The sequence below is a fragment of the Oryzias latipes genome, chromosome 21 (assembly GCF_053564925.1).
Source record: "Oryzias latipes strain Hd-rR chromosome 21, Olatipes_Hd-rR_3.1".
Lineage (NCBI taxonomy): Eukaryota > Metazoa > Chordata > Actinopteri > Beloniformes > Adrianichthyidae > Oryzias > Oryzias latipes.
Window position 1 is genome coordinate 26924045 of NC_136257.1, and position 27503 is coordinate 26951547.

Below are 27503 nucleotides of genomic sequence, written 5' to 3' on the forward strand. Positions count from 1 at the left end.
CACTGATAATTTCACTTGTTATTTCAGTTGCAAAGGACTTCTGTCTAGAGCAAAACAAAAGGTTTTGGAAGAAAAAAAAATCTTAGATTTCTATCGATAATCTGAAGGAAAATGGTTTTTGGGGAAAGGAATCTGTCAGACCCCATCACTCCTCTGAACGGGAATCTGTGTGCGATAAAGTACATTAATCTTATTTGAAGCTCAGACTGATCCAAAAAGGTGTTGTTCTATCTTCTACATTTATCGCATCTGAATAAAAATTTTTTTGTTAAATCCTCCCAAAGCAGATAAAAAAGCAGCATTATATTAACTCAAAGGGTTCAAAGATCACAGCAGCTGCTTTTGGGTTTTGAAGGCTACAGAGCTGCAAACCTTGATGTTTTTTGCTAAATGTTTGTATGGTTTTTGTACGACAGTTCTTTGTTTGCATGCTTGGGTTGAATTTGGTGAGTTTTTGCTGAAGCTGCTCTCATGATAAAAAGCTTTCTGGTGAGAAATTAGTGATTTTAGGCAAACTAAGTGGTTATTAGACTTTTGCTGCTTGAATGAGTCTAAACGGGGAACCTAAAAGGGGGGGATTCAGACTCCCACGGTCACAAGTTCTTCCAAAAGACCCACAAAGGCTAGAAGTCAAACAGAATTTTGAGACCATATCACACAGCTACTATGTACATTTTGCGCATATTGCACGGATGAAAATTTTCCATACGTGAATATATGTGGGAAAAGGGACAAAAGTTGTTGTCTTAACGTTAAAACCGGAAGAAGTACAAATAAAGCACACAAAGTACACGTAAATCAATGTAGAACATGAACCGTATGTGATTATTGTGCTGTTTCTATATTATTTATTAGTGATTTGTGCATCAATTACTTAATCTGAACGTGATACGCGCGCCATGTACGCGGCATAAAAGTTATGCATGGGTGGAACATGCGTGAAAAGACCATTAGTCTTATGTGGACATAAATATGTGCAAAGCCACAAGTTTGCGTATGCATCTCGCAAAAATCACGCACAATTGCGAAAGACTTACATAAGAATTGCGTATAAACTACATAAAATATGCCTAAACTGCATAATTCTCAACCGACCAAACATTTTGGAAACCAAATTCACATAAAGAGCCGTTGGCCAAAACCCTCATCGGACTGACGAATGCAACAAACACTTATGAATTACCACGGAAGAGCGTCATACATTTGTGGAAAATGCAGAAAATGTGCGTAGTGGCTGTTTGACATAACCTTTAAAGACAGATGTTGGAAAACAGAATTCTGGGGAAAAAATTAAAACCCACCAGCAGAAAAAAAAAAACAATCATCTTTTAGAAGATAAGTACAAAAGCTCCCCAGAACAACATTAAACTGCGAATGTGTCTGGGAACTTGTTTACTTATTTCCCCAGAACTTTTTTTTAGAACGAATCGGCGAGATGAACTGTAACCGGAACGCTTCCACCATCTTCACTGTTCTCATTAGATTTCTGAGACATTTTCTGTGTCAACGTGATTATTTGCTGCAGCGTGTCGCCTTCATTTCCGTACATCAATTTCAAACCTCACACAAACAAAGATGATCACACCTCACCCCCGACACTCCTCTTGGAATGAAAAATCTCCTTCTCATCTGCTCGTGTGGAGCTGCACCCACACAGCCGTCACGCCGTCTCTGTTGGAAACCAGAACACAGCTTCACTTTGGAAATTGCAAGATAAGCTGGAGGGTTTCACGGATGCACCCAGGTATCCTCGCACCAGTAAAAGAGTTTTATAGGGCTGCCCAAGGCCAGCGGGTTCTGCGAGGGTGCTCAGCCGTTATGTGAGCAAACAAGGGCCCCTGAACCTGGAGATGGTAGTTAGATCTACATTATCCTCACCGTCGTCAGCACACAATTGCTGGCAGCCTAAGGCCACAGCAGAGTGGAGGAGCTGCAGGAGAGTCGACATCCAGCTTTGAACTGCTGCAGTGATAGACTGTAAGGGGGTGTATGCCTTGAGTCACTCTGAGCATGTTTCACTGTACTTTTCTGTGTTCAGCAGCGTGAGTTTGTGCTCATGCACGCCGAGGAGGTGTCCTGGACATTCTCTTTGATAAGGAAATCTGTTGAAGGATGTCACGCTCAGAAACGGCTCATTATTCTGAAAGAAGATGAAAGCGCTCGCAACAACTTGAATGCAGTGACCGAGTCGATGGAAACCATTCGCCACCCCGAGAGACCTTGAAGTGGAGCGGCGTCCCCGCTGATCTAATCCAAACACGGAGCCCACGACACGCCGCAGTCTGTACGCCACTTACGGCGAATTACAGCCAGAAAGGCTGGGTGGAATTCATGTCCTGCTCCTCGGTGTTAAAGGTCTAATCAGTTGTTCATGGTTTGAAGAGCATAATTGTTTCTGTGTGTGCTCAGACGCAGCCTTTTGCCGTGATGAGCCGCCATGCTGGAAGCCATTAGAAAACACAAGCGGGAAGAAATGGAGCGTTTCCCCGCGGAGATCGCTCTCAGATGTGTGTTCAGGACCTCCGCTCATGTGTCTACCTCCAAATGAAACACTTGGGTCTTTAGGATGTCTGCAGCAGACCCCCGTGGGGCTTTGATCCAAGTCTCGTCTTCATTTAGGGTCCAACTTTACGATAATCAGTTCATGTTTAAAAATAAAACAGTTTTTTTTAAGACGTTTATAGCAGCAACACATCATCCAGTTCACTTTGTTTAGAAATTTAAGTAAGAAAAACATCAAACGAAACGTCTACTTTGATTTAAAATCATAGACATTTGGGTTCTTTGTTATAAGAAAGCTAAAAGTCCACAAATAGTCTTGAATATTAAACACCACAGACCTTCTTTAAGGTGGACTTCAAAAAAATACACAGTTGTCTTCAGGAACTATTGGGACATAAATTGTGTTGAAGACCCTCTCCGATCGTTTTTTGATCGGAGAGGGTCTTTAAATTATGATTAAATTATGATTTAGATAGAGGTTTTTAGCCAAAAAAAAAACCTGTGTCATTTTCCAGGACGTAGTTTCTGCAGAGGAGCAGGAGTTCAATAGAAATTTTCTCCTGAGTTTTGGGCAAGTCCATCGTCATTAAGCAATCCTGCCCCCCTTCCCGTCACCCATAACTGAGAGAAAGGAGCATAGCAGGAAGTTTGTGAACCACCCACTGTATTTTCTACATAGCTAATATGAACAGTATTTTTCCGTCTGCTTTTGATTCACAACGATTTGAATAAAAAAATACTCAAGCTTAAAATTTACGCTTAAATTTACGCTTAAAATTGCATTTCTTACCTATACAATCTCAGACCCATTTTCCTCAAAGGAGAATAATGTGAATTTTCCCCCGAGACCAAGTGGACCACAGAGCACATTTCTGATGTCACCATGGGTTCTTTTTGGTTAATTCATGTCCTCCATCATAAGAAAATTGCCACAGGAATATGTTAAAAACACGATATTTATCAGAGTGGGTCTTAAATAATAAATGTTTCATTTTAGCTACCAGAGAGTACAGCTGGAAGTCACTGCCAAACTTCTCAACAGTCTCAAAATCCTGTTTTCTGTTTAAATAACAAACAGTGTTTTTCATATTTCATAGAAAAATCAGTTTTACTTGTTCGTGAAATCAGATGGATATAAGTGGAGCAAAGGTGAAATGTTCATGATAAAAGGAGAAGTTTTTATATTCAAATCTGTTTTTTACTTGACACAAACACAAGAAATAGATTTTAAAGAAATATACGCATGGTTTTTACCATTCAATCATTCATTGTTTTAGGGAGATCAAAGCAAACTGGATTAAATCTGTTTTTTTAGACTCGACCCCTACAAAAAAACAGTCTGAATTCCACTCTGTTGTTTCAGTTGTTTAGTCAGTCCTTGTGTGCAGAACTTGTGGGGCTCCTGAAGCCTAACAGGACGTTCCTAGTGGACGCTTGTTGTTCCAAAACGTTCTAAACCCAAAGAGTTCTTAACATCTTCTTCTAGTTCTGTTCCAGCATCAATATGAGTCCAGTTTTTCTCATCCATGCAGCTGAAAACATAATGAGGTCAAACCTTTGCTTTTGTTACATAATCGTCAGTTTGAGCCCCTTTTGGTGGAATACCTGAACCTGAAAAGAAATTTTGACTAAAGTTGCAAATGTTTTAAAGTTAAAAGGCAGTCAGAGACATTTTTTTATTGTATAAGATTGTGCAGCAGGCAGAATGTGTAGTGTTTTCCACAGCCATTGTAACGGAGTGTTTCATGAGTCTTATATGACCTCAGAGTCGCCGCTGGCTTGATACAGACTAAAATAAATGCACATTTGTGATTTTGCTTGATCAGCAGTTACCTCATGTTTTGGCTTGTTTTTCTGCAAATAATTGTTGGACTGCGCCTGACCTAAAAGTTATGTTTGGAAGAGAAAACCCAGAGCAAGAATGCACCCTTTGTCTCGCTTCAGCGGAAGGTTTTTTTTTTTCTTTTTCTGTGCGTTAAGGTGAGCTGCGGTTACAGCTGCACGGACTAAAGCGTGACACGTTTGTTTATGAGTGCAGAGCTGCAGAAGTCCTGCTCAGTGACCCTCCAGTTGTTTGTATGCACGGCTGTTGGTAGAGAGACGGAAAACACTTTGTTTGCATTTTTTAAAGTTTTTTTTTTTTTTGCAATTACCTCAACATGAATCCTGCGAGTGGAGATAGAAGCCGATCAAACGCTCCGCATGCTAAACACCGCCTTGATGATGTTGTTTACCTTCGTATGGCGCAGCAGCCTTGAGCCGGCAGCGATGCCTTCTTGAAATATAAAGCAGCGGTGGGTCATTGGATAGTGATAGAGGTCTAACATAATGGTCTGAAGTGTTTGGTGATTTATTAAGAACAGTGGGACATGTTCAGCCCTCTCCTGTATTTCCAAACTTGCTTTTCCAATCTCCATCTCATTATCACTGTGCCTGACGCTCAATCAACAACTCACTGGGTCTCCGCTGCCATAAATCTGCTCGGGAGTCTGACTTGGCAGGGTGTTTGGCTCCGTCCAGCACTTAATAAATCTCTAATTTATTTCACATGGCCACGTCGGCTTTGTCTGAAAGGCCGGCTGTGAAGTTCAGCGGAGCTTCCTGTTCATGTGTGCTTGTTTGTTCTGGTGGATTTCATACCTTTAAAAGACAGAGAGAGAAATGATGCGCACTGCGTCCCACATACCGCAACATCAACTATGTGGATCACTGCTGAGAAGTGCTAAAACACTGAAACATCCGCCAGGAAATATCCCAACCTGAAAGATGGGGCTGTTGACCCACAGCGCGTATCACAGTCCTCTGTGATGAAGTCACGTCTCATTTTCTGATCTATATCTGTCTGATTGGGATGGTGTCGTTCGTCTTTCCAGCCTCTCCTTCATCCGTGAGAAGGGGGGGAAAAAAGCAAATGTGTCGGGTTTCGCTGTTCCGTGAAGAGGTGGGATGAACTCCTGCTGTACTTTTAGGAGTCCCTCTGAAGCCGAGGAAGGAGCTGGTGTTCCTGGAGCATCCGTCGGGTCAGCTGGAGATCCACTGGTCGTCTAAGTTCAACATCTCGGTGGAGCCCGTCCTGTACGTGGTGCAGCGCCGGTGGAACTACGGCATCCACCCGAGTGAGGATGACGCCACAGAGTGGCAGACTGTTGCGCAGGTACAAACACACAAAGGCCTTCGAAAGGCCCCCAATCTTAGAAGGCTTCCCTAACCCTCCAGTGTTGACGTTCTTTGACCGTAACGCTTCAATCATTTACGCAATTAACGTAATTCCAACGGATATTGAACTACAGAGCTGCTTTTATCCACTTTTGCAATGCGCTGGAATTTCAGTAATTGCGTAAATGGTCAAAGAGTTACGGCCGTCCAAGAAGCACAGTTAGAGGGTTAAAGGATTTTTATTTATACCCCATCGTGATTCCATGTGTCAAACTCACTTTGTGTGACAAATTGGAGCCTCAAGCGTTGCAGCATAAGGCGGCCCGGCGAGTGTGCTCAAACTGTTGCTCGTGGTTGCATTCCTCACAGCCGCAGCGTCTTTGAAATCTCAGCAAAGAGAAACTCACAGATGACTGATGTGGTAGCATCACACGGGGCTCTGACCCGGCACGAACCCTGACCCCTGTGGTTTGCTCCACCGCCACCCCACCCCCACCCCATCTGTCCCTCAGACCGCAGAGGAGCGCATCCAACTGGCCGACACCAGAGCCAGCAGATGGTACCAGTTCAGAGTGGCGGCGGTCAACGTGCACGGGACCCGGGGCTTCACGGCGCCCAGCAAGCACTTCCGCTCCTCCAGAGGTCTGTACCGCCTCCTGCATGTTCCGCTCTGGTTCTGTCGATTATATTTCTATTTAGAAATGCCGTTTCCGTCCAGCCTCGTCAACACAAAGCAGAAGCAAATTGATGATGACCGAAACGTGACTGCCGAAGCCAAACAGGCGTTAAGCAAACTTGACTTATGGCGTTCGCACGGCTTTGCTGTGTTTAGGTAAAGCAGTAATTTTTTGTCATAAAAGCAGTAAATTCTTTCTCTCACATCATTAACCTGAACTGTAAATAAGTGTCTCACTCCACAGTTTCCACCCTTTTACGCAGTCAGCCAAGTAACTCTCATTCAGATTCAAAGCAGACTGGGAATAAGGGAGGGGGGGGGTGGGGGGTGGGCAGCATGTGCAGAACGTTTCTGTTCTGCTTTGCAAACGGCTCTTGGTGTGGCTTTTCAGAGAAGCTTCTTTTTATGGTTTTTGAAGTCAAAAACGCAGATTTTAAATTAAATTCAAGTGTTGTCATGCTTCCAAGCAAGATGACGCAACCTTTCAGACCTTTATTTCTATTCTAAAACTACAGGGGGAAAAAAAATGTTTCACTGCAAAAACCTTTTCTTACAGGTTATAAGCACTTATTTTGAGATATAATACAGTAGTCCCAACCATTTTCCGGTTTAATACCACAATATTTTCACGGACCGGCCTGTATGAGTCTGAAGTAGGTGTCTGAATGTTTTCCTTAACCTTTGAGGGTAAAGATTATCTTCATTCTCTGTAAAATATATGCAGCTGATTTAAACTTTATTTGCACACTACATTTAGTGTAGAATCCATTCATTTGATCTAGATTTTCCCTTAACCCATAACTGGCAAAGTGGAAGAGTTGGACGTCAAGTTCAGCTTTGTCTAACTTTTTAAAGTTAAAATAGAAAAACGGTCCCTAAAACTGGTATTTTCTGTATATAATCAGGAACGGGAATCCACCATTGAAGCAACTTAATTAGCAGCATCCTCATAACATTAGACTTGTGGTTGTTGAATATTATGCATTATTATAATGGTGTGCAATCAATTGACATTGGAGTAAAGACTCCTGGATTTTGTCTATTAAACGTTTGATTTGATTTTAAAGTCGAAAGCTCTTCTTGAGTTTCCCCACTGGCTTTTTTCAGGCAAAACCAACTTTTTCTATATGTTTTTCTTTTTTTTTTTGGTAATGTAGCGTTTGGCACAGCCACTTCAAAAAAGTAGCAGATGTATTTTTGGCAAATCCAGTGGTTCTTTAGAATTACATTATAAAAAAAAAAAAAATGTAGGTCTTAGGTAGGTACCAACTGTCCTGTGGGTCGGGGCCGGTCAGCGGCCTGGGGGTCGGGGACCGCTGGCATAATCGGTGTACAAAATAAGGAGGATTTGATACAAATCATGGATGATAAGGAGATGATGGAGAGAAAAAAATCATATCATGTGGAGTCACTGTTGCTCTTTTCCGCACATTTGAGCTTTTAAAAAACAGGAAAGTTTCCTTCTTCCTACAGAAAAGCCACAATGTCACATAAACGTGCGATTGGTTAAAGAACATTTGTCCATCAACCTGTTTGTCTTTCGTCTAAAAAGGCAAAAACAACAACGAATAGTGGTAGAAGTAATAGATGAAGGATTTAGAACTCTTTCTACAATGGAACAATTCTGGATGAATGAGAGCCTTCACAGACTCAGCCTAAAGATTGTTGAAACTCCCTCAGTAAATCTAAATCCTGTCTGTGTACAAGCTCCTACTAATGACTGAATAGTCCCTAAAGTGTTTTTTGTGCTTAAAAAAAATAAACTGATCATGAAAGGTACATAAATGTTTCCCATAACTGTCACTGGCCACATATAAAAATTTTTTTATATTAGCCTGTAACTTCTTTTCTTTCTTGGTCGATGAAGATACTCATTCATCAACAAGCTTCCTTTTGCTATTGTAAACTGTATTCATTTAACACTGAAGTTCATAAAAACTGAAGTTCTTTAAAAAACAACAACCCCAAGGGTCACTTAGTTAACTGAGACTGGTTCCAGTTATTTCCTGTTCAGAAGAACTTTCATTTTAAAGCCACAATCATTTAATCCAGTGTTGTTTTATGTCTCCAAAGACTTTTGGACTTCCACTAACGTTTGACTCTGATTTATTTATTTATTGCAGAAGTAAACACTGTAAAAATAACCCCAGATAGGTTATTTTTTCATATTTTATTTAACCAGGAAGGTCCTGTTAAGATTAAAAACCTCTTTTTGAAGGGAGATCTGGCGAAGAGGCAGCAACTTTAAAACAACAGTACATAAAACAGAAATCAGTCAAATGACATCACATTAAGATTTCTAGGTTTATGAAAAACACTGGCACATCAATGAAGCAGTCTCTAAATCTGTCAATTACAGATGTTTTAAGGATGTAAAACTCCTCCCTGCCCTCCAAATTCCTGACCAATGACTGAAGAGATTTTTAGTCACATGTTTTTGTTAACAAGCTTTGGTTTGAAACAGAAATGTCTGGAACAAAGCAATCTGAATACAGACCAAACTCTGAGATTTAAAAAAAAAGTTCAGGTTTGTAAAACAGCAACACTAACCGTCTCTGTAAATGTCCTGATGTCACAGTTTGGAATGAAAAGATCATTTATACAACAATTTCCAGGGATGATCGTAATTTCTAATGTTCCTAAAGTTTTTTTTTTTCTGTAATAAAAAAAAAATGATTTAGGAATTTTCACATTTTAAGTAAGAAATAGGTCTTAACATAGAAGTACTGATTTGTATGCATTTGCTCTGAGAACAACACTCTGGGATGAAAACATTTCATCTCAGAGAGTTGCCTTTTTGATTAAATTAATTAGAATAAACAAGTCAAAACTAAATTTTTATTGTGTTCACTGAAAATATGTGAATAGTTAAACATTGGAATTTGGTTTCCCTGACAGAAAAGGATCAGTTGTGAGGTTATTGGGCAGCAGCGATTTTGAACAGACGAGAAAGCAGCAGTGAAATATGGCAGATGGTAACGTTAGCATCCCGTCCTCTCCGAGTCACCATGCACACGGGTTTGCTTCAACCAACGCTCCTCACAGTTGACACACCTCTCCATGTATTTCATGACACGTTTTGTCGGGCACCACACACGAACACTTCCTGACAACATTTCTGTCACTGCTCCAAAATGGCCAACCCACTCCACGGTGGACCGAGCAGCGCTCTGCCCTGTGCTGTCAGTCTTTCGTCACTTTTTTCGCTCTCCCCAGAGCTTTGTGGATGGCTGTCAGGCAGAGCCAGACACCAGGTGGGAGGAAAACTCTGCTGCAGGGATGGAAACCAATCTCCAATCAGGCCAATCAGGACCAGAACGCTGATAGATTGATGAGAGCTGTCAGGGGTTTGATGATCCCCAGGCAGTTCTGCCGTGCCATTGCTATTTATGTAGTTCAAACCATCATCTGAATGCAATTTTGCACTACCACACTTTGTAAGAGCAATTTGTATGAATTTAACGCCTGTTCAGCTTCTACAGCTGACATCAGCCTGTATGGGGGCCCAGTGTGTCCGTCAGTTTCTTTAATCTGGATTAAAGGCGTTTCACATGGAAGTCGTAAATCATTTTCTCATTTGAGAAGTGTTGCTCTTTGGTGGGCACGCATGGGCACGTAGGGCTGTCAGCAGGACGGGTCGCGGCACACATGGACAGGGTCAGAACCAGCTTTGCTCTGGACACCACGCACCCATTAGAGAGTGTGGAGCCAAAGCGGGCAGCATGTGTTTGTTAACCCCTGACACATGCTCGCGCCGCTGCTGAACGCTGTCGCAGACGTGACATGACACCTGTCATAACATCACCTGGCAGGTTGTCAGTGGAGGGCTAATGACTTTACACTGTGCCACACCGGCCCCCCCCTTCCCCTGAAGCAGCTTGTAGTGCTGAAAGGTGTCCTGAGCTGTTACTCATACCCACAGTTATAACGTTCTCTTCCTCCTTAAACATTTGTTTTATTTTTAGATCCAGCTGCTCCTCCCAGCGCGGCCAACCTGCACGTCACCAACATGAGCCTGGCAGACGACGGCCTGGTGACGGCTCGTCTGAACTGGACACTGCCACACGAGCCCGATATTCCTATCCACCACTACAAGGTGTTCTGGAGCTGGACCGTGCCCACCAAGTCCATGGTGCCGTCCAAGAAGAAGCAACGGAAGACCATCAACGGGGTAATCATCTCCTCTCCATCGTTGTTTTTTTTCGTGCTATTTATCTTAAGTTTTCAAGTAATAAACTGGCCAATCAGATACCCTCAACAAAAGTATCAATGTCACAACCCGGAAGACCTTGACCGACACCGGAAGTGATTCAATATCACTTAACAAAAAACGTTATTTTAACTGGCGACTCCTACAGCTACGCTTTTTTTTTGTTTCAACAGGCAATACCATGCTAATCTTAAGCCTTTTATAATAACCGGTATCCATGTATATGATAATATATTTTCTTTGGTAGATAAAAGTACTTTTTTTTATCACATATTAGTTATTTTCCAATCTGGAAGTAAGATAACTCAATCTGAGGCACCGCCTTTCGCTCCGTGTGGGCGCCACCCAATTTATGACATCAACCCAGTCGGCAGCATGTCTGTGTTTCACCCACAAAAACAAACAACATCCGAACTTTTGCAAAGATGGACGCGCATATTATACACATAAAAGGGAAAGGTTTTTGCCGATCACCACTGGCTGTGTGGAAAAAGTGTGTGTGTTTGTGTGTGTATAAGCCTGGGGGCGGGGCTGGCAGTGCAGCCTCTTCCTAGAAGGGGCGGTTCCTCCCTTATCTACATCACAATGTGAGAACGTCGTCGTTGGTTGAGTTGGGAGGGGCTGGTACTCAGAGCGCAGGTTTTTAGAGGAAACGTGTGAATGGTTAAAAATGAGGTTTCCTTTTGTGAGGAAATAATATTATTATATACTCAAAAGCTCAAAAAAGTTGATTTTGCGTGGTATAGACCCTTTAAGCTTTAAGTTGTTTTTTTACAATGCTGAACACTTTTGGGTTAGAGTTAGGGTTAGGGTAAGTTGTAAAATTTCTGCTACCGGCCAATGATGTTAGGCGCCATGTTGTCTGGAGCCAGGTCCCTCAAAGCCTGTGGTCTCACGTTGATTGTCCGAAATGTTCAACAAATTTTGTGTAGTCCCCTTTCAAGTAGTAGAGGGTTGGACTTCCAATAATCTCACTCCTGATAGACGAAAGTGATTGGAATAGAAATGACGACTCAGACAGATTTGGACCAATCACACCTTACTTACGGTATTGAGCTCCAACATGACGGCCTCAATATCACAAAAAAAATGCAGACTGAATTGACTTGATTTGGTTAGAGCCAGAAGTAATCTGTTATCTATGGGCGACCTCACGCTCACTCGGTCCAGTTCTCACATACCGTCAATGAGAAGAACAGCTGAAATACGATCATGGAGGTACATCTGGAGGACCAGGACCGGGCAGTTTGTGTGTTTTTCATCGCGCCTTTGTCATTTTGCATCTTTTTGAATACTTTTGGAGCACGCAATGGGGAAAAAGAAAAAGAAGGACAATCAAGGAATTGAACTTCCAGTCATTTGTGTGCTTGCTATCAGTCACACACATTGATGCAATGTATTCTTTGTTGTTTTAAGTTCTTATGGTGATGAAAGAGCCTTTAAACACAGTGGATGTTTGAAGGGAAAAACATTAAGTATGATGAATAGCCCTGCCTGAAGTGATAAATCACAACGGCAACATCTGTGTTTCTAAATATCTCAATCTGGATTCCTTTTCAGGAGGTGTTCTGAAGCTTTTATTCCTGATTGACTGAGTACCTTTCAAAAGTCGTGCATGGGTTCACTGTTTGACTTCTCAGTTTTTACAGTAACTGTGAGTTTCCTTCACTGTAGCTCCAACTCCAAACCCTTCTCTTTTACTTTAACGGATGCTGCATTCAACCTGAGGGGAGGAGAACACATCCAGGGCGAAGGCATAAATATTTTTTAAGAGATTTTGCTGATTTCTGTCATTAAGACCCTGGAACTGCTTTCCCTCCTGGAATACTAGCAACTATTTGTTCCAGCAATAAACAAACCATTTCATGGGATTTTGGAGACGAAAGCCTGTGTTTTGATTACAGCAAAGAGCTCACAAAGATTGCAAGTCCTTACTTGGACAAAATAAACTACAGTCCTGTGGACGTGTATGGGTTTGGTTTAAAAATGACACCATTGGACAGATTTTGAAGACATTTGAAAAACAAAAACAAAACAACAACCCTGGAATCTGCAGATGTGCACATTAAAAAAAGCATCAGTTCACATTTTGAAACTTTCCTCCCGACTGGTTTAGAAAAGAGGAACAAATGAGAAACGTCTGCTTCACTGACGCAAAGCCAAAGCGTTTGTGATTTTGACACAAACTGAGCAGCTTTCAGTATTTAACTGAGTAGACAAATCATTTGATCACTCCAGAATTTGGTGACCCAAAACTATGAGACAACCGCAAAATGTACGCGTTCTTGCATTTCCAAACAAGGCTCCGACTGAGGAAGGAATGGAGCTGCAATGAGCGGAGGAAACGCAGCCGTTGAATGAATGTCAGCGAAGATGCTTTGGCGGCGTTTGAGCTGTTGCAGATCAACCAGAGCCAGACAGATCTGATCCCTCATTCTGATGAGGGGCGTGTTTGACCATTGCACGTATTTAATTGCAATTTTCACATTAAATCGTAAAGACCCATTAAACTGTGTGTTTTGGGCGTTTTTAACATCATACTCTGATCATCTTTTGATCCATTGTGAAAGCCTTCCCAGCAGTGTTGGTTGTACTCTGAATTATCCCCCGGGCGAGGAGCCCCCCCCCCCTGATGTTGCTCGCCATTTTTGGTGCACAGGTAATGTTAGGTTGTGGATGCGAGGGGCTGTAAGCTAGTGGGAGAGTGTGTAAACAGAGATCTCTCAGTTATGGATGACAGGAAGGGGAGTGAGGTTAGTTAAGCAAATAGTCCCACCCACAACAAACAGTAAGGGGAATTTTTAATGAACATTAAACTCTACAGAAACAATGTCATCAAAAACTACACAGCTTTTTTATTTTGGCTAAAAACCACATAATCATATCTAAAATACCACTGGAACTGCTTTTAAAAAAGCTCAAGAGATGATCTTAGTGGGATTTTAATGCTCCATCAAAACAATCACTTTAACATCATCCAGAACTATCAGATCTTCCTTTTTTTCCATCTGGGAGCACACTATCTCCAAAGAGAGTTTCAGGAGAGATTCAGGCCAAGAGACGGATTGTCTAGACGCTCCACACACACCTTTAGAGAGATTTTTTTTCTGAATTAGTTTCTATAATGTGGAGCAGATGTGGCACAAAAGAGATAAAGGTGGCAGACACCGGACCCGGTTGACACATGTAGTGCTGGCTTCCACTTTGGCACCTCGGGGCTTTGAAAGCAGCCTGCTGACGGAGGAATGTCAAAACACTCGAAGCCGGGAAGAGGAGCTCATCAGGTTCACGCTGATGGTGGAATGCTGGAAGCACGGTGAGGAAGCCCTGGGAGGTTTTGATAACACAGCTCTCTCTAAAGACCCTCAAGGCTATCTCTGCACCGCGATCCCTTCTGCGGCGCTGCATGTGTTCTTAATAACCTGGGCTTTCCCACAGGCCGTGGCGGCTGAGCTGTCTGGTCAGTGGTTGGTGCAGGCGCGCCGCCTTTGAAGGGCGTCTCAAGTGACAGTGTGGTAACAAACAGATGCCAACATCCCAAGTGTTTTCTTTTGTGACAGGCCCAGAACTGGCTGGATCTGGAGGGACTGCAGCAGAACAGCAGCTACAGCGTGGAGCTGCAGGCCATCACGTACTGGGGGCAGGTGCGCCTGAAGAGCCCCAAATCCTCGCTCCACTTCACCACTAACCAGAATAATGAGTCAGGTAAGTAATGACTCTCAGGCTCTACATGAGGCTGGGCAGATGTGATCGCTGCTCTATGCCAGCTATGTGTGGTATTTTGATGGAACACTGAAAATAGACTGAACCGCTCCTGTTGCAGTGCAAAGAGTTTATAATTTTGCTGGATCTTTGCACTGAAGAAAACTCAATAAAGAAAAAAGAGCCGCATTCTGGGAAAGGATTTCATTAGTTGTGAATTTTTTATCCTTCATGGTCTTTCATAGTCACGTGCAAGGCAACACAAAGGTCCTAAACAGAGCATTTTAATGACCAAACCGGCATTCCCAAAGAGGATATGTTATAATGTTGTTTGGACTGTTATAAAGGATTTGAACTTATTCTTTAAATTCAAGAGTGAATTCAGCCAATTACATGATCCCCATCCACTCTTTGATTCACACAGCTGTCATGTTGAAGCGCACAAAGGCGACAACCTCATGACGGAAGGAAAAGATAAGGAATAGTCTTAAAAAAAACAGCTGCCTGGGAGGATTTCACTTCCAACAAAGACGATATACAATGACTCATGGAGACAACGAGTTATTAAAAAAAGTAGGGTTGGAAACACAAAGAACTTAAGAAACAATTGACAATAATCAGGGCTTGGAAAAGAAGACGTTAAACTCTGAGAAAAGAAGAAACACGAGATCAGATCACATCGGATCTGTAATCCAGACTTCGATGAAAATTGTGTTGGATGTGTGTTTTTGTACGTAGCACATGACAAAAGTCTTAAAAGTGTGCGTAGTTGTAAACGCCGAAGCCTGGAATGTGTTTACGCTCGTTAAAGTAGACTTTTCATTGAAAGTGGCTGCTGGAACGCCCGTTCCCAGTGGCTGTGTGAACGTAGCTTAATATTGAGGGTGCGAGGGGCTGTAAGCTAGGGGCAAAGCATGTAGACAGAGAACTCTCAGCAATGGGAAGCAATGATTTTGGCTTAAAATAGCATAACCATAACTAAAAGACAACTGGGAATGCTGTTAGATCAAACGATGATCAGAGAGAGACTTAAATTCTCTGTCAAACTTTTAATAATACAACCACAAAAAGATATTTATAAATCTTCTTAATATTTTGCAGCTAGTGTGAATCATACTTCACCGTTTTCATTCCAGAACCACAAGGAACATTTTCTTTTTTCCGTTTTTTTGTTTGTTTACTTTTCACCAAACGGAATTCCCCCAAATTACTCAGGACGTGAAGTTGCGTCATCAGGACGCCTGCGTTCATCTGCAGCTTCTGCGTATTTAGGCGAGAGAACGGTATCTTTAGCAGGCGTGTCTCTAAAGAACTCCCCCATATGAACTCCCCCACTTTGAAGTACCTGCAATCCATTCTAAGCACATTACTGCACAGAATGTTCATCTTACAGCAGCTAACATTTTTTTCTTTTTCTCATCCCAGCAAAATCAATGCTCAAGTCAAAGAAGGACGCCACATCCCCTGTTGGTTCGACCCTGGCCAAACGCCCCTCTGGCGCTCTGGAAGTGGGCACGCCCTTCTACCAGGACGGTCAGCTGCAGGTCCGTGTCTACTGGAAGAAGCGAGGAGGTATGCGTCCTGATTTGAAGCTTTGTTTGAGTCGAATTAGCACCTCGTTATGCTCATCGATCACCGTGACTCACGAGAAGCCTGTTAAAATGTTCCTTCCCTAAACAATGGCAGATTCCTCTCATGCATGCGGTGTCAGATGGTTGCAATAAAGCTCTGTGGGCTGGGTAATGTGTGTTTCGGATCTGCACATGGTCGAGTGGAGAGAAGCCACTGTTTAGTAAAGAACAATAAACGCACCCGGTCCAGAGCTCATCTGTATTTGATAAGCCACCACGTTAGCGTCCAAGCGTTGGGTCGTGTTTGGAGCATCTCGGTGCCACGAGGGACAGACATGCAGTGAAGTGCAGCCCCATGAGGGGTTAAAGACTATTGGAATGCCAGTCCCAGCAGCCCCCCCCCATACCCAAAACCTTTTGCTGAGACTGGAGTGAAAATATAGAAACCTTGAAAGCCATGCTCTCGGGGGGATCCTGTCAAGTCCCATTCGCTGGTCTATGTCATATTACTCATATATGTCATCGCTCAGGCCAAACTCCACATCCTTGAGTCAAGAATGCAAACTGTGGCTGCAGGAGAGGCCTGCTGAGACACTGACTGCTGAATCACAGAGGCGGGGGGTGGGGGGTTGAGCTGTTAGCAAGGTTGGCTTGGAATCAGCGAGCTGAGTGATGCTGACGGGGATGAAGCACAGCTGGGGAATCACAGCGTTGGAGAACAGAGTTGAGCCAGGCTGCGCTTCTTTTTCTGCCTCTGCACTGTGTCTGCCGCTGCTGCTACCTTTTAGTCTGGGGAGGGGGGGCTTTTCTTTGCACTAATGTAAACAAGCGTGCATGGAAATGGCCTCGTAAGATCTCTGGACATCTGGTTTGTGTGACAGAGAAAAGGGGACAGGTTAAGAGAATCGCGATTAAACTCTCCCTTTGTCTACGTGATCCAACGCAGACTGGCCTCTGTGTTGTCTCCAAAAGACAAAGGAGCTCTGTACTGTACAGCAGCACAGATATCTCTGTCTGTCTGGCACTCAGACAATAGAAAACAGTTTGTCCGTGGCAGGTCTTTTGAAACCTTTCTCCAGTGACGATTTATCGTATGCCTCCAACTTCCTACCTGTGTTTTTTTTATGCCCCACTTCATGTTTTACAAATGACTTTGGTTCTGTCCAACCAAACCCAAGCTATCTGGTTTATTTTCTGAATTTACCAGTTCCCTGTAATTCCTCTCTTCTGCATCCAAAAAAGCTCAAGGGCTTCAAGTGCCAGATCTGTCTAAGCCTTCAAAGGACCCCTTTTATCTCCACACTACAACCGCGGCTCCCGCTGAGGGGCGAGCCGAGCACCGCTCAATTATGAATCAGAAAAGGACTTTCAAAAAAACACAACCAAGTCAAATCAATAATGAATCCCTGCAACACAAGCTACATAAACACAGCTGATGGCTTTATGAGGAGCTACTGTACAGTAATGAAGAAAGCGCTGCGGACAATGCGGTACGCCTCAGCGTGTTCCTGAGAAGAGCCACACAAACCGACAGGTTGGGGAATCGCTTGATAAGCTTATCCTTCATTTTGTTGTAAGACATGTTGTCATCAGCTCTAAAAATGGAACTTGTAATTGAAAATCTGCAATATGAAATCGCAATTTTCTGAGATATTCATCAGTTAATTTCATCAGATTAATACCAGACTGCTGTTTTGTTGGGTATGCAACGGTGAAATGACACTAAGTAGGTTTCCTTGTGCGCTGTAATGACGTTATCAGGGTTTGTTTCAGGAGAAGATGTTTTGGTCTGTATTTATTGGTCAGCTTTAGTGGTATCTCCTTTATTCAGTCCTCAGTTCAAACACGCTGCTGGACTCCCAAACTCGCTCATAGTTACAGCTTTCAGCCTTCAGCAGAGCAGCTCAGCAGCGACTGTGCTGAAACCCGATCCAGTCTTCAAAACAAAACAGGTGAGGAATCCAGACATGGAAAAGCAAGATGGCCTGGGACTTCCCTGAACACTGTGTTGGTCCCTGGTGAATCCTCGGCGTGGTCTCGCTTCATCCCAGAGTGGCAGATTCAGGCTGTCGTTATGCATTTTCCTACTGCTACTGTATTTTTTTTTTTTTTTTTACTGCAAGCAGATTCAGATTCTGCTTTCCTTTCATTATGTTCAATTCTATCAGAATTTTTTTGTCAGTTAAAATAATTACTGCAATCAGCTGTTTGTTGGTTCAAAAACGAGATAACTGCAAGGTAAAAGTAATATTTATAAGTGACTCTAAATTATCTATATTTTCTCTTGGACCTCATCCCAAGGAATGTGCTCTTGTTTCTGCGATCCTGAACTACTCCTATTAATTGATCAAATACCACCGTAGGTTTTGGTGTTCCCCAAGGTTCTAAACTAGTGGCTACTCTGTTTCTTCTTCATCCTGTTTCCCTGGAGTCAAATTATCAGGACAAATGAAATCCATTTTTATTTTTACAAGGGATGTCCTGATCCCATCACAGGATTGGAAATCGGGTCCAACAACTTAGTTTCAGATTTGATCGAAATCAATTGTTGTTGGAGCTGGAGGAAGTGGCCAGGGAGGGGAAAGTCTGGGCTTGTTTGCTTAGGCTGCTGCCACCACGACCCAGTCCTGAATGAGTGGAAGAAGATGGATGGATGGATGGATGCATGGATGCATGGATGGATGGATGCATGGATGGATGGATAAACAGATGGATGGATAGGTTGTTGCATTCCAATCAGGGATGAGTTATATTATATTAAATTCTTATTATTTTGGTTAACACTTTATATTTGAAACTTAGTATTACAGATAAATGAATAAAAGAGAAATAAGGGGACAACCTGCAACTGTTCATTTTGCATTTGTTCATTTTTTATAATGTGTTACCAAAGTATCAGATTGGGACTCGATATCGGCAGATATTCAAAGTCACGTGACTCGGAATCGGATCTGGGCCCAAAAAACTTCATTGGGACTTCCTTAATTTTTATGCTGCGAATATCAAACTGAAGCCATGTTTTGTAACGACAGTCACACCTTTAGTCCAATTTCGTGCTTCTCACTTCAGACTCGTCATTTAAAACAGTTTGTCTTGCATTAGCAGGTCAATTTAAAGCAGTTTTAGGGTCCAAAGTGAGGAAAATATATTCAAAATTGTGACAATTTTTACGTTAGCTTATCCACAATCAAGCAACTGATTCCACAAATCAAATAAAGAGCTTTACATAAAATCACACATTTAAATTGTGCTGTTAAAAGACTCACTCCAATCATCTTTTGATCTGTTTTTTAAAGTGTTCCCAGTTGTCTTTTTAATTACGATTATGCTGATTGTTGCCAAAATCCCAAAAAACCTGTGTTGTTTTGTAGGACATAGTGGTAACGCTTTCTTTTACAGTACAGTACTTACAGTGTACTTAAGTGGTATTTACATGGTACTTATAGTGTAACTACTGGGTACTTTCAGGGTACTTACATGGTACTTTTTATGGAATTTACTGGGTACTTAGTGTGTTTACATGGTACTTTCTATGGGACTTTACTGGGTACTTACATGGTACTTTTTGTGTCTACTCTGTACTTACATGGTACTTACTGTATATTTATATGGTCCTATTTGGTTCATACCTATGTGGTACATACTGGGTATTTATAATATTCTTACTGGGTATTTACATGTTGTGCAAAGGTGTCTTTTATGGTACTTACCACATGTAAGAACAAGGTAAGTACAAATAAAGTACCTTGACCTTTAGGTCTGCACTCGCTGCACGTTTCATGGTATTTACCATCAATTTACCACAGAAACTACCCCTTAAGTACACTGAAACTGTAACTGTAAAAGAAAGTCAGCCCTATTTCCACTCAACTACATGGTACTTTCATTACTAAATACCGGGTATGTTCACTTGAATAGTACTTGGTACTTACCCCTTAAGTACACTGAAACTGTAACTGTAAAAGAAAGTCAGCCCTATTTCCACTCAACTACATGGTACTTTCATTACTAAATACCGGGTATGTTCACTTGAATAGTACTTGGTACTTACCCGTTAAGTACAATGAAACTGTAACTGTAAAAGAAAGTCAGCCCTATTTCCACTCTATTACATGGTACTTTCAGTAGTAAATGCTGGGTATGTACACGTATTACCATCCCATACAGTGTACATACACACTTGGTCTTCTGACCTCACCACATGAGACAATGCTAACCTGTTGGTAAGGGTAAAGTAACTACATTGTAAAAAAAATATACTGGCCTGATTACTTCTTGTAACATGAGGCAAGTTTAAAGAGAAACAAGACAGCAGTGAAAACAACAATCTTTAATATGATACATGTCTGCAGCATACAAAGTGTCATCACCATGAAATAGGTTTTAAGTACAAAACAGTACAAAGGAGCATTCCAAAAAACACATTATTGGCCTGAGGGTCGTGCTTTTTGTCCATCAAAATTCCTTCAGCAGAATTGGTAACGGTGCAGGACTTCTTCAGGGTTTGTAACTGCAAGAAAATTCACAATATGAGCTCAAGTGAACATAAAAAGCATAACGACTTTGATGAAATACAAAATATATTTTATTTATTTAATCATTTCTGTAATGAGTTTGATAAATCTCTATGAATTGTTTTATCGCTTTGACTGTAATGCTTGAAATTAATCAATTATCCTCATTTATGAACATGACAATAAATTATTCACAACTTTATATTTTAGTTACATAAACAAGAACAACAAAAAAGAAATCAAAGAAAAAAAATCAAAATTGCCATAAAAAAATCGAATTTGTTTAGACAAAGAATGGCAAAAGCAATGTTTTAATTGGCAATTGCTGTGTGTATTTCTTCTTTATAAATATTATTTGCACCTACAATTTGCATTAGCATGAAAAACATTGCAGTGTAAAAGAAAAGGAAAAAAGAAATAAATGGGCAATTTCAAATTCAACACAGTTATTCACAAAAATATGTTTTAATTTTCAAACAGTTACATTCACTGTTGGGTGGTATTGTTGTCTCTATCATATTTGAAAATAAATAAATAAATAAAAATAAAATAAAAACGGCGAAAGAAAAGAAAATGGGGAAAAGGCAGTTAAACTCTTCATTAATGTAAATAATATGTCCACTTGGAGGATTTAACTTACTTTAGCTTACTCTCCTGTGACTTCACGGATTCGTCTGGAATGTCTTCTTCACCATTAGTGATCTAAGCGGTAAAAAGACGGAAGTACGTCATCATTATTTTAAATGAACGCCTTTCTTTGATTTTCCCAGAAAGACGTGAGCTCAGTCAAACGAGCACAGAACAACAGACTTTATCATTTAGGCTACGTGTTTGTTTTACAGGTGCCACTCTCCTGGTAAGTAAAAACAATGTTTGTAGATTTTCATTACAAACTTTGAAAATGTATACATGAAATAACTGAAATTATTGCAGTAAGGTAGACATGCTCTTACGTCACGTTTCAAACACAGAGATAGTGGCTTAAAATCACGAGGTTAGCTTCTTTATAAAGTTTGATCAGTTTAAATATTTACATGTAATTTATCCAATATTTAAAAAAAACAAAAACACTGGCTTACCTGCCAGATGAAGAGAAATTCAAACTGTTGCGCGCGCCTCGAGGCTCTCCGGATTAATCTGCACGTTCACTTTGGGGGTAGTTGTGCTGCATTCAAGTGCGCTGGGAATTTGCAACTTTACTTGCCCCGACCTACTTAACAAAAACACACACTCGGGGTGTTTTTAGTATTAAAAGTAAATATTTAGCCTTGTTGTTTTACATATTTTCCTGACATTATATAATATATATTAAAACAAGTTCATTTTTAGAACAATATTTTTAAAAAGTTAAGTTTTGAATAATTTATTATCATGTTTTTAAATGAGGATAGTACTTGATTAATTTCAAGCATTACAGTCAAAGCGATAAAACAATTCATAGAGATTTATCAAACTCATTACAGAAATGATTAAATAAGTAAAACTTATTTTGTATTTCATCAAAGTCGTTATGCTTTTTATGTTCACTTGAGCTCATATTGTGAATTTTCTTGCAGTTACAAACCCTGAAGAAGTCCTGCACCGTTACCAAACTCTGCTGAAAGAATTTTGATGGACAAAAAGCACGACCCTCAGGCCAATAATGTGTTTTTTGGAATGCTCCTTTGTACTGTTTTGTACTTAAAACCTATTTCATGGTGATGACACTTTGTATGCTGCAGACATGTATCATATTAAAGATTGTTGTTTTCATTGCTGTCTTGTTTCTCTTTAAACTTGCCTCATGTTACAAGAAGTAATCAGGCCAGTATATTTTTTTTACAATGTAGTTACTTTACCCTTACCAACAGGTTAGCATTGTCTCATGTGGTGAGGTCAGAAGACCAAGTGTGTTCATGTACACTGTACGGGAAGGTAATACGTGTACATACCCAGCATTTACTACTGAAAGTACCATGTAATAGAGTGGAAATAGGGCTGACTTTCTTTTACAGTTACAGTTTCAGTGTACTTAAGGGGTAAGTACCAAGTACTATTCAAGTGAACATACACCGTATTTAGTAATGAAAGTACCATGTAGTTGAGTGGAAATAGGGCTGACTTTCTTTTACAGTTACAGTTTCAGTGTACTTAAGGGGTAAGTACCAAGTACTATTCAAGTGAACATACCCGGTATTTAGTAATGAAAGTACCATGTAGTTGAGTGGAAATAGGGCTGACTTTCTTTTACAGTTACAGTTTCAGCGTACTTAAGGGGTAGTTTCTGTGGTAAATTGATGGTAAATACCATGAAACATGCAGCGAGTGCAGACCTAAAGGTCAAGGTACTTTATTTGTACTTACCTTGTTCTTACATGTGGTAAGTACCATAAAAGACACCTTTGCACAACATGTAAATACCCAGTAAGAATATTATAAATACCCAGTATGTACCACATAGGTATGAACCAAATAGGACCATATAAATATACAGTAAGTACCATGTAAGTACAGAGTAGACACAAAAAGTACCATGTAAGTACCCAGTAAAGTCCCGTAGAAAGTACCATGTAACCACACTGTAAGTACCCGGTAAATTCCATAAAAAGTACCATGTAAGTACCCTGAAAGTACCCAGTAGTTACACTATAAATACCATGTAAATACCACTTAAGTACACTGTAAGTACTGTACTGTAAAAGAAAGCGTTACCGACATAGTTTCTGCAGAGCGGCAGAAGCTTGTTAGAAATTTGCCTCTAAGTTGTGGGGAGGACTGTTGGTGTGGAGCAGCCCCACCTACCCTTCCCTTCTCCCATCTGTTTACACACTTTTCTACTATCTTACAGCCACCTCACAACCCCAACTTAACGTAAGCGTTCCAACAAAAACAGCGAGAAGTATTTGAGTGATCCAACCGTTCAGTTTTGAGCCAGATACCAGCTCGGACAAGGAAATTAAAGACGTACATGGATCAAGTGGATGTGCAGTATCAGAATAGAGGAAAGCAGTGAGCTTGTGGCCCAACGACAAATGCAATCTTTTTCCAAATGCATTGTTTTCGTCTGCTCCTGATTCACAGCAATTTGAATAAAGAAATCCTCACAAGTGCAAATTTTAATTTTAATATTCTTCATATACGTCCTCCATCATGACACAAATGCCACAAGAAATGTGTCAAAACTTTTGATCATTTCGAGGAAATTTTTCCACTTTATTGTTGATTAGCATTTTTTTAGTCAAACAAAAAAGAAACCTGTCATGACTTTTCATCAAGGTTGAGCTGTGCTTTAAAGAAATGAAACATTTGCATAATAAGCACTCTTAAAATCATTGCTAAATGTTGGAAAAATCTAATGAATGCAGAAAAACCTCCTCTGAGGGTTTGTAATGTAATTGCTTTTATGTTTACATTTTGATCTCTGTCCACATATACTTTAGCTTAAATGATGAATGCGGAGCTCGTCCTGGTAATGGAGCATGTGTACGTTTTACCCCCAAGCATACCGATGAGGCTTGCCGATTGTTAAAGACTCCTCTCATTCCGGCTTTGTTACAGACCCATCCGTGAGTCGGTACCATGTCCAGTGGATGCCTGAGTACTGCAACCATAACGAGACCCGAGGACCAGAGAAATCTGTCACACAGGTCAGTGCCGGCAGCTGTTGCACACCGAGCCGCTGGGATCTAAACAAACAAACTATCGCCTCCCTGAAGAAAACGGTTCCACAGAGAGTCCTGCACCGTGAAAACCACTAGATGCTGCCTTGAATGTTATGAGTCTGTAATTAGGACCAGGCATATGGAGTGTCGGCCAATAAAAGACATTCACTTAAACAATGTTTCCCAGAACAGGGAGTTCATTCACCTCCAGCGGCCTCAGCCGTGCTGCTGCTGCCCGAGGCTTTGTTTTGGGATGCAGCAGGAGAACCTGAGACGGATGCAGGACGCCTGGAAGCCGGCGCATTCTTTAGAAAGGACTGTTGCTCGGAAGGATTCCTTTTCTATAGATCACCGGGGAGGACGAGTGCTGCTGTGTGAGCACTGAACCTCATGCACTTTTAATCAAAGCTCCTTCCATTCAAAAGGAATATATGCTGTCCCCCATGAGGCTGCCTGTTAATGTAGACAGTCTTTAAGAGTTTAAGCTTTTCGTGCGCTCGTGTCCTCAGACTAATGTTTGCTGTTGTTTGGATGTATTTATGATTAAAAGTGGAAATGGCCTAACAGGAGGAAACTGCTAAGCAGAAGACATTAACCCGTTCTACGGGTCATTTTTGTTTCAAACTGCTGCTTTTGTTTAAACATTTTCTCTCAATTGTGCTTTTTTAGAGGCTTTAATAACTGTTTAATGTGGGTCCTTTCCATGTGGGTGTTTAGAGGGTGATTTGAAGCATGTCCCCGATGCCTGACTGGGAAAGTAATCATCCTAGGTGCTGTGTATTCAATTATCTCTGAAGCTGCATGGAACATGACCAGGCTGACTCGTCAAAGTCATAAAAGCTGAGAAAAGGGTGCATTTCTTTTTTTTTTTGCTCAGGAAAACTACATCAACCTCCCAGGTCTGTTGTTCTCCTGCAAGTACAAAGTCACCGTTCAGTTGCTGAAGTCCAAGAGACGCTCCAAGGACGAGAGCACCACCTTCCTCACCCCATCCTGCGCCACCATCCGGAGCAAAACCCACAAGCACATCCCGTGCCCGGGAGAGGGAGGTGAGCACTGTGCTGTCGGACACACCAAGGGCATTTTGAAATTGATCCACATGGTGCAGACACAGTAATTAGACACCTCATGGTGGTTTATTATGAGAATGTACAGATAGTGGGAAGAGAGGCTTAACATTTTGTTTTTAAGAAATGACTGAGATATAAGGCTGTAGTCCGCTGACTGTATATGAGTACCGGACTGAGTGATCTTTCCACCCTTCCGTTCCAAACAGGAAGTACCTGCTAGCTTCAAGAAGCCAAAATCCTGTAGAAAGCCAGTAACAAGTCACACGTGTCAGAATAACCATTCTTGCTCTTCTACCTTTTTTTTATGTTCTTGCCAATCCTAATTTTTTTTTCAGCCTATTTTTTTTTTATTGCAGTTTATTCAGGTTATAAACTGACCAATAGATGACTCAATAAAAGCATGTGGTCTCACGTCAAACATTCAAAATGTTTAACGGATTTTCTGAAGCCCACTTTCAAGTGATGGGGTGTGAACTTCAACTCTCCTGATTGTCCAGAGTGGTTACCATAGAAACTGTGACTCAGACCGACTCGGACCAATCACTGCTTACTCACGTCATCTGGCTTCAACATGGCAGCTTCCACACTAAAAAAACAATGGCCACTGAATTGACCTTATTTGGTTGGAGCTGGACGTAAACCATTTTTTTATGGGTGACATCATTCACTCTGTCCATTTCCCTTATTCCAGGATGTCCAAAGTCCGGCCCGCATTCACATTTCCAATGACCCACAGGCTCCTGTCATAGAATCAATAATACCCACCCTTTTTAAAAGCTGCATGTACGATTTCCTGACACCATGAAGAGGCACTACCAGGCAAGACATGCTATCTACAACAATCTAACTGGGAATGAACGGTGCAAAAAAGTTGACAAATTAACAATGATTTTGGTAAAAATGTACAAGATGTATTTGGTTTATGGGAAGAAATGAAAAGTATGCCATTTCAATAAAATGTTCATTAAATAGTTCATTTAAATTTAATGTGGTTAAAATAGTTCAACGACTCACCAAATCTCGCCCTCTTTCGAAAAGGTTTTGACACTCCTGTTTCATACAGTCAATTGTTTCGTCCAATCCAGAGTTCACATCTGTCTGTTTTTTCTCTTTGTTTGCACAGATTAGTGTTGGTTTACTTGTTAATAAACAGCCCGGCAAACCAAAGACAAGTCAGCCCCATGCATGCCAAGTAAAAAAGAAAGCCAACTCCATAATGACGTGCAAACCAAAAAACAAGCTGAGAAGTGTTATGTAGACAGACCTGGTAATAGTTTACAGTAGTTAAATAAAATACATAAAACAGGCAGAGCGGGACTGAAACTCTTTAACTGTACTCGCGCAGTTATTTTTGTGCCACTTTAGTCATGTCAGTGAGTCTTTGGTGCTTTTCTGCCCCAAAACAAGCTGCTTTTGTAACAGCATAACATCAAAACTCACCATGCTGACCTACTGTGCCCAAACCATCCTGTTTTGACCCAAAACCTTCTTCTCTGTGCAGCAGCAGGGCACCCCAAGGTTTTGGCCAAACCAGAGAACCTGACTGCCTCCTTCTCCATCAAAGACGGGAACATCACGGGCAGCTTCCTGTGGGGCATGTCCAGGGTCGCTCCTCACCACAGGATCACTGGTTTTCAGGTCACCTGGGCCGAAATCAACACGGAAAGCAGGCAGAACAGCCTTCCCAACAGCATCATCTCCCAGTCCCAGATCCTGCCTCCAGTAAGGGAATTAGGATCATTTCTTCTGGTCTTATCTACTAAAACAATACAGGGCTTTTTCGTGCTCATGCTCTCAGATGCAGCACAGGGGAACCTACTGTTTTATGCAGCTGTAATTTAATACTGATCAGTCAAAAAGGGAGTTTTGTCCTCCAATTGTGTCAGAAGTGACAATTATGTTACGATAACATCTCTGCATGAATTTTCTGTTAAGTGCTGCTGTGTACAGACATAGATCTGAGGAAGTGTTCTGTCCAACTGGAGGGTTTCCTTCCTGACTCCTTCATCTGCCTGCCTGTCTTTCTGCTCTTTCATCCTCTGAAAGAGGTTTCCAACAGCAGCTATTTGACGTAATCTTTTTCATCAACTCGTTCTGCCTGTCTTCACCTCCCAGCCTGCTGAGCTTGTCTATAAATAAAACCACCCAGCACACCTTTTATCAAGCTGGCAGCAGCCTTCTGAACAGACAGCTTTTGTTTCTTGTTTTTTTTTTTCCTGCAGCTTGTGCAAAGAAAGCCACGCCAGCTGTCATATGTGAGGGCTGCTGCATGTCATCGCGTTACGTCCTGTCGTTCTCTTTGCAGGACCCTAATATGCTGGTGGTGTCAAACCTGCGACCATCCACCTTCTACAGACTGGAGGTGCAGGTCATCACGACTGGAGGAGAAGGTCCCGCCACCGTCAAGACCTTCCAAACACCAAACATATTACCTGTCACTCAGCACCGTAAGTTCCTCTTT

At 41.5% G+C, this 27503-nt stretch overlaps 1 protein-coding gene and 2 long non-coding RNA genes across 4 annotated transcripts in view; 2 read left to right on the forward strand and 1 right to left on the reverse strand.

The window, feature by feature from the left end:
* Positions 1–27503, forward strand: part of anos1 (anosmin 1) — a 63827-nt gene that overhangs the window by 34120 nt on the left and 2204 nt on the right. Inside the window, exons 5-13 of one of the 2 annotated variants that reach the window (XM_011489541.4) lie at positions 5472–5656; positions 6171–6300; positions 10300–10505; positions 14105–14249; positions 15672–15818; positions 23869–23957; positions 24850–25021; positions 26547–26764; positions 27348–27489. In XM_011489541.4, coding sequence (XP_011487843.2) covers positions 5472–5656; positions 6171–6300; positions 10300–10505; positions 14105–14249; positions 15672–15818; positions 23869–23957; positions 24850–25021; positions 26547–26764; positions 27348–27489 — 1434 coding nt within the window. 2 annotated transcript variants of the gene reach the window in all.
* On the reverse strand, positions 20133–21494 carry LOC111946728 (uncharacterized). Its single transcript, XR_002872463.2, has 3 exons — positions 21411–21494; positions 20972–21033; positions 20133–20327 (listed from the first exon to the last, which is right to left on the reverse strand). It is a non-coding gene; the product is annotated as an uncharacterized LOC111946728 (long non-coding RNA).
* LOC144988696 (uncharacterized) lies at positions 21112–22083 on the forward strand. The gene is made up of 2 exons (XR_013652669.1): positions 21112–21187; positions 21888–22083. It is a non-coding gene; the product is annotated as an uncharacterized LOC144988696 (long non-coding RNA).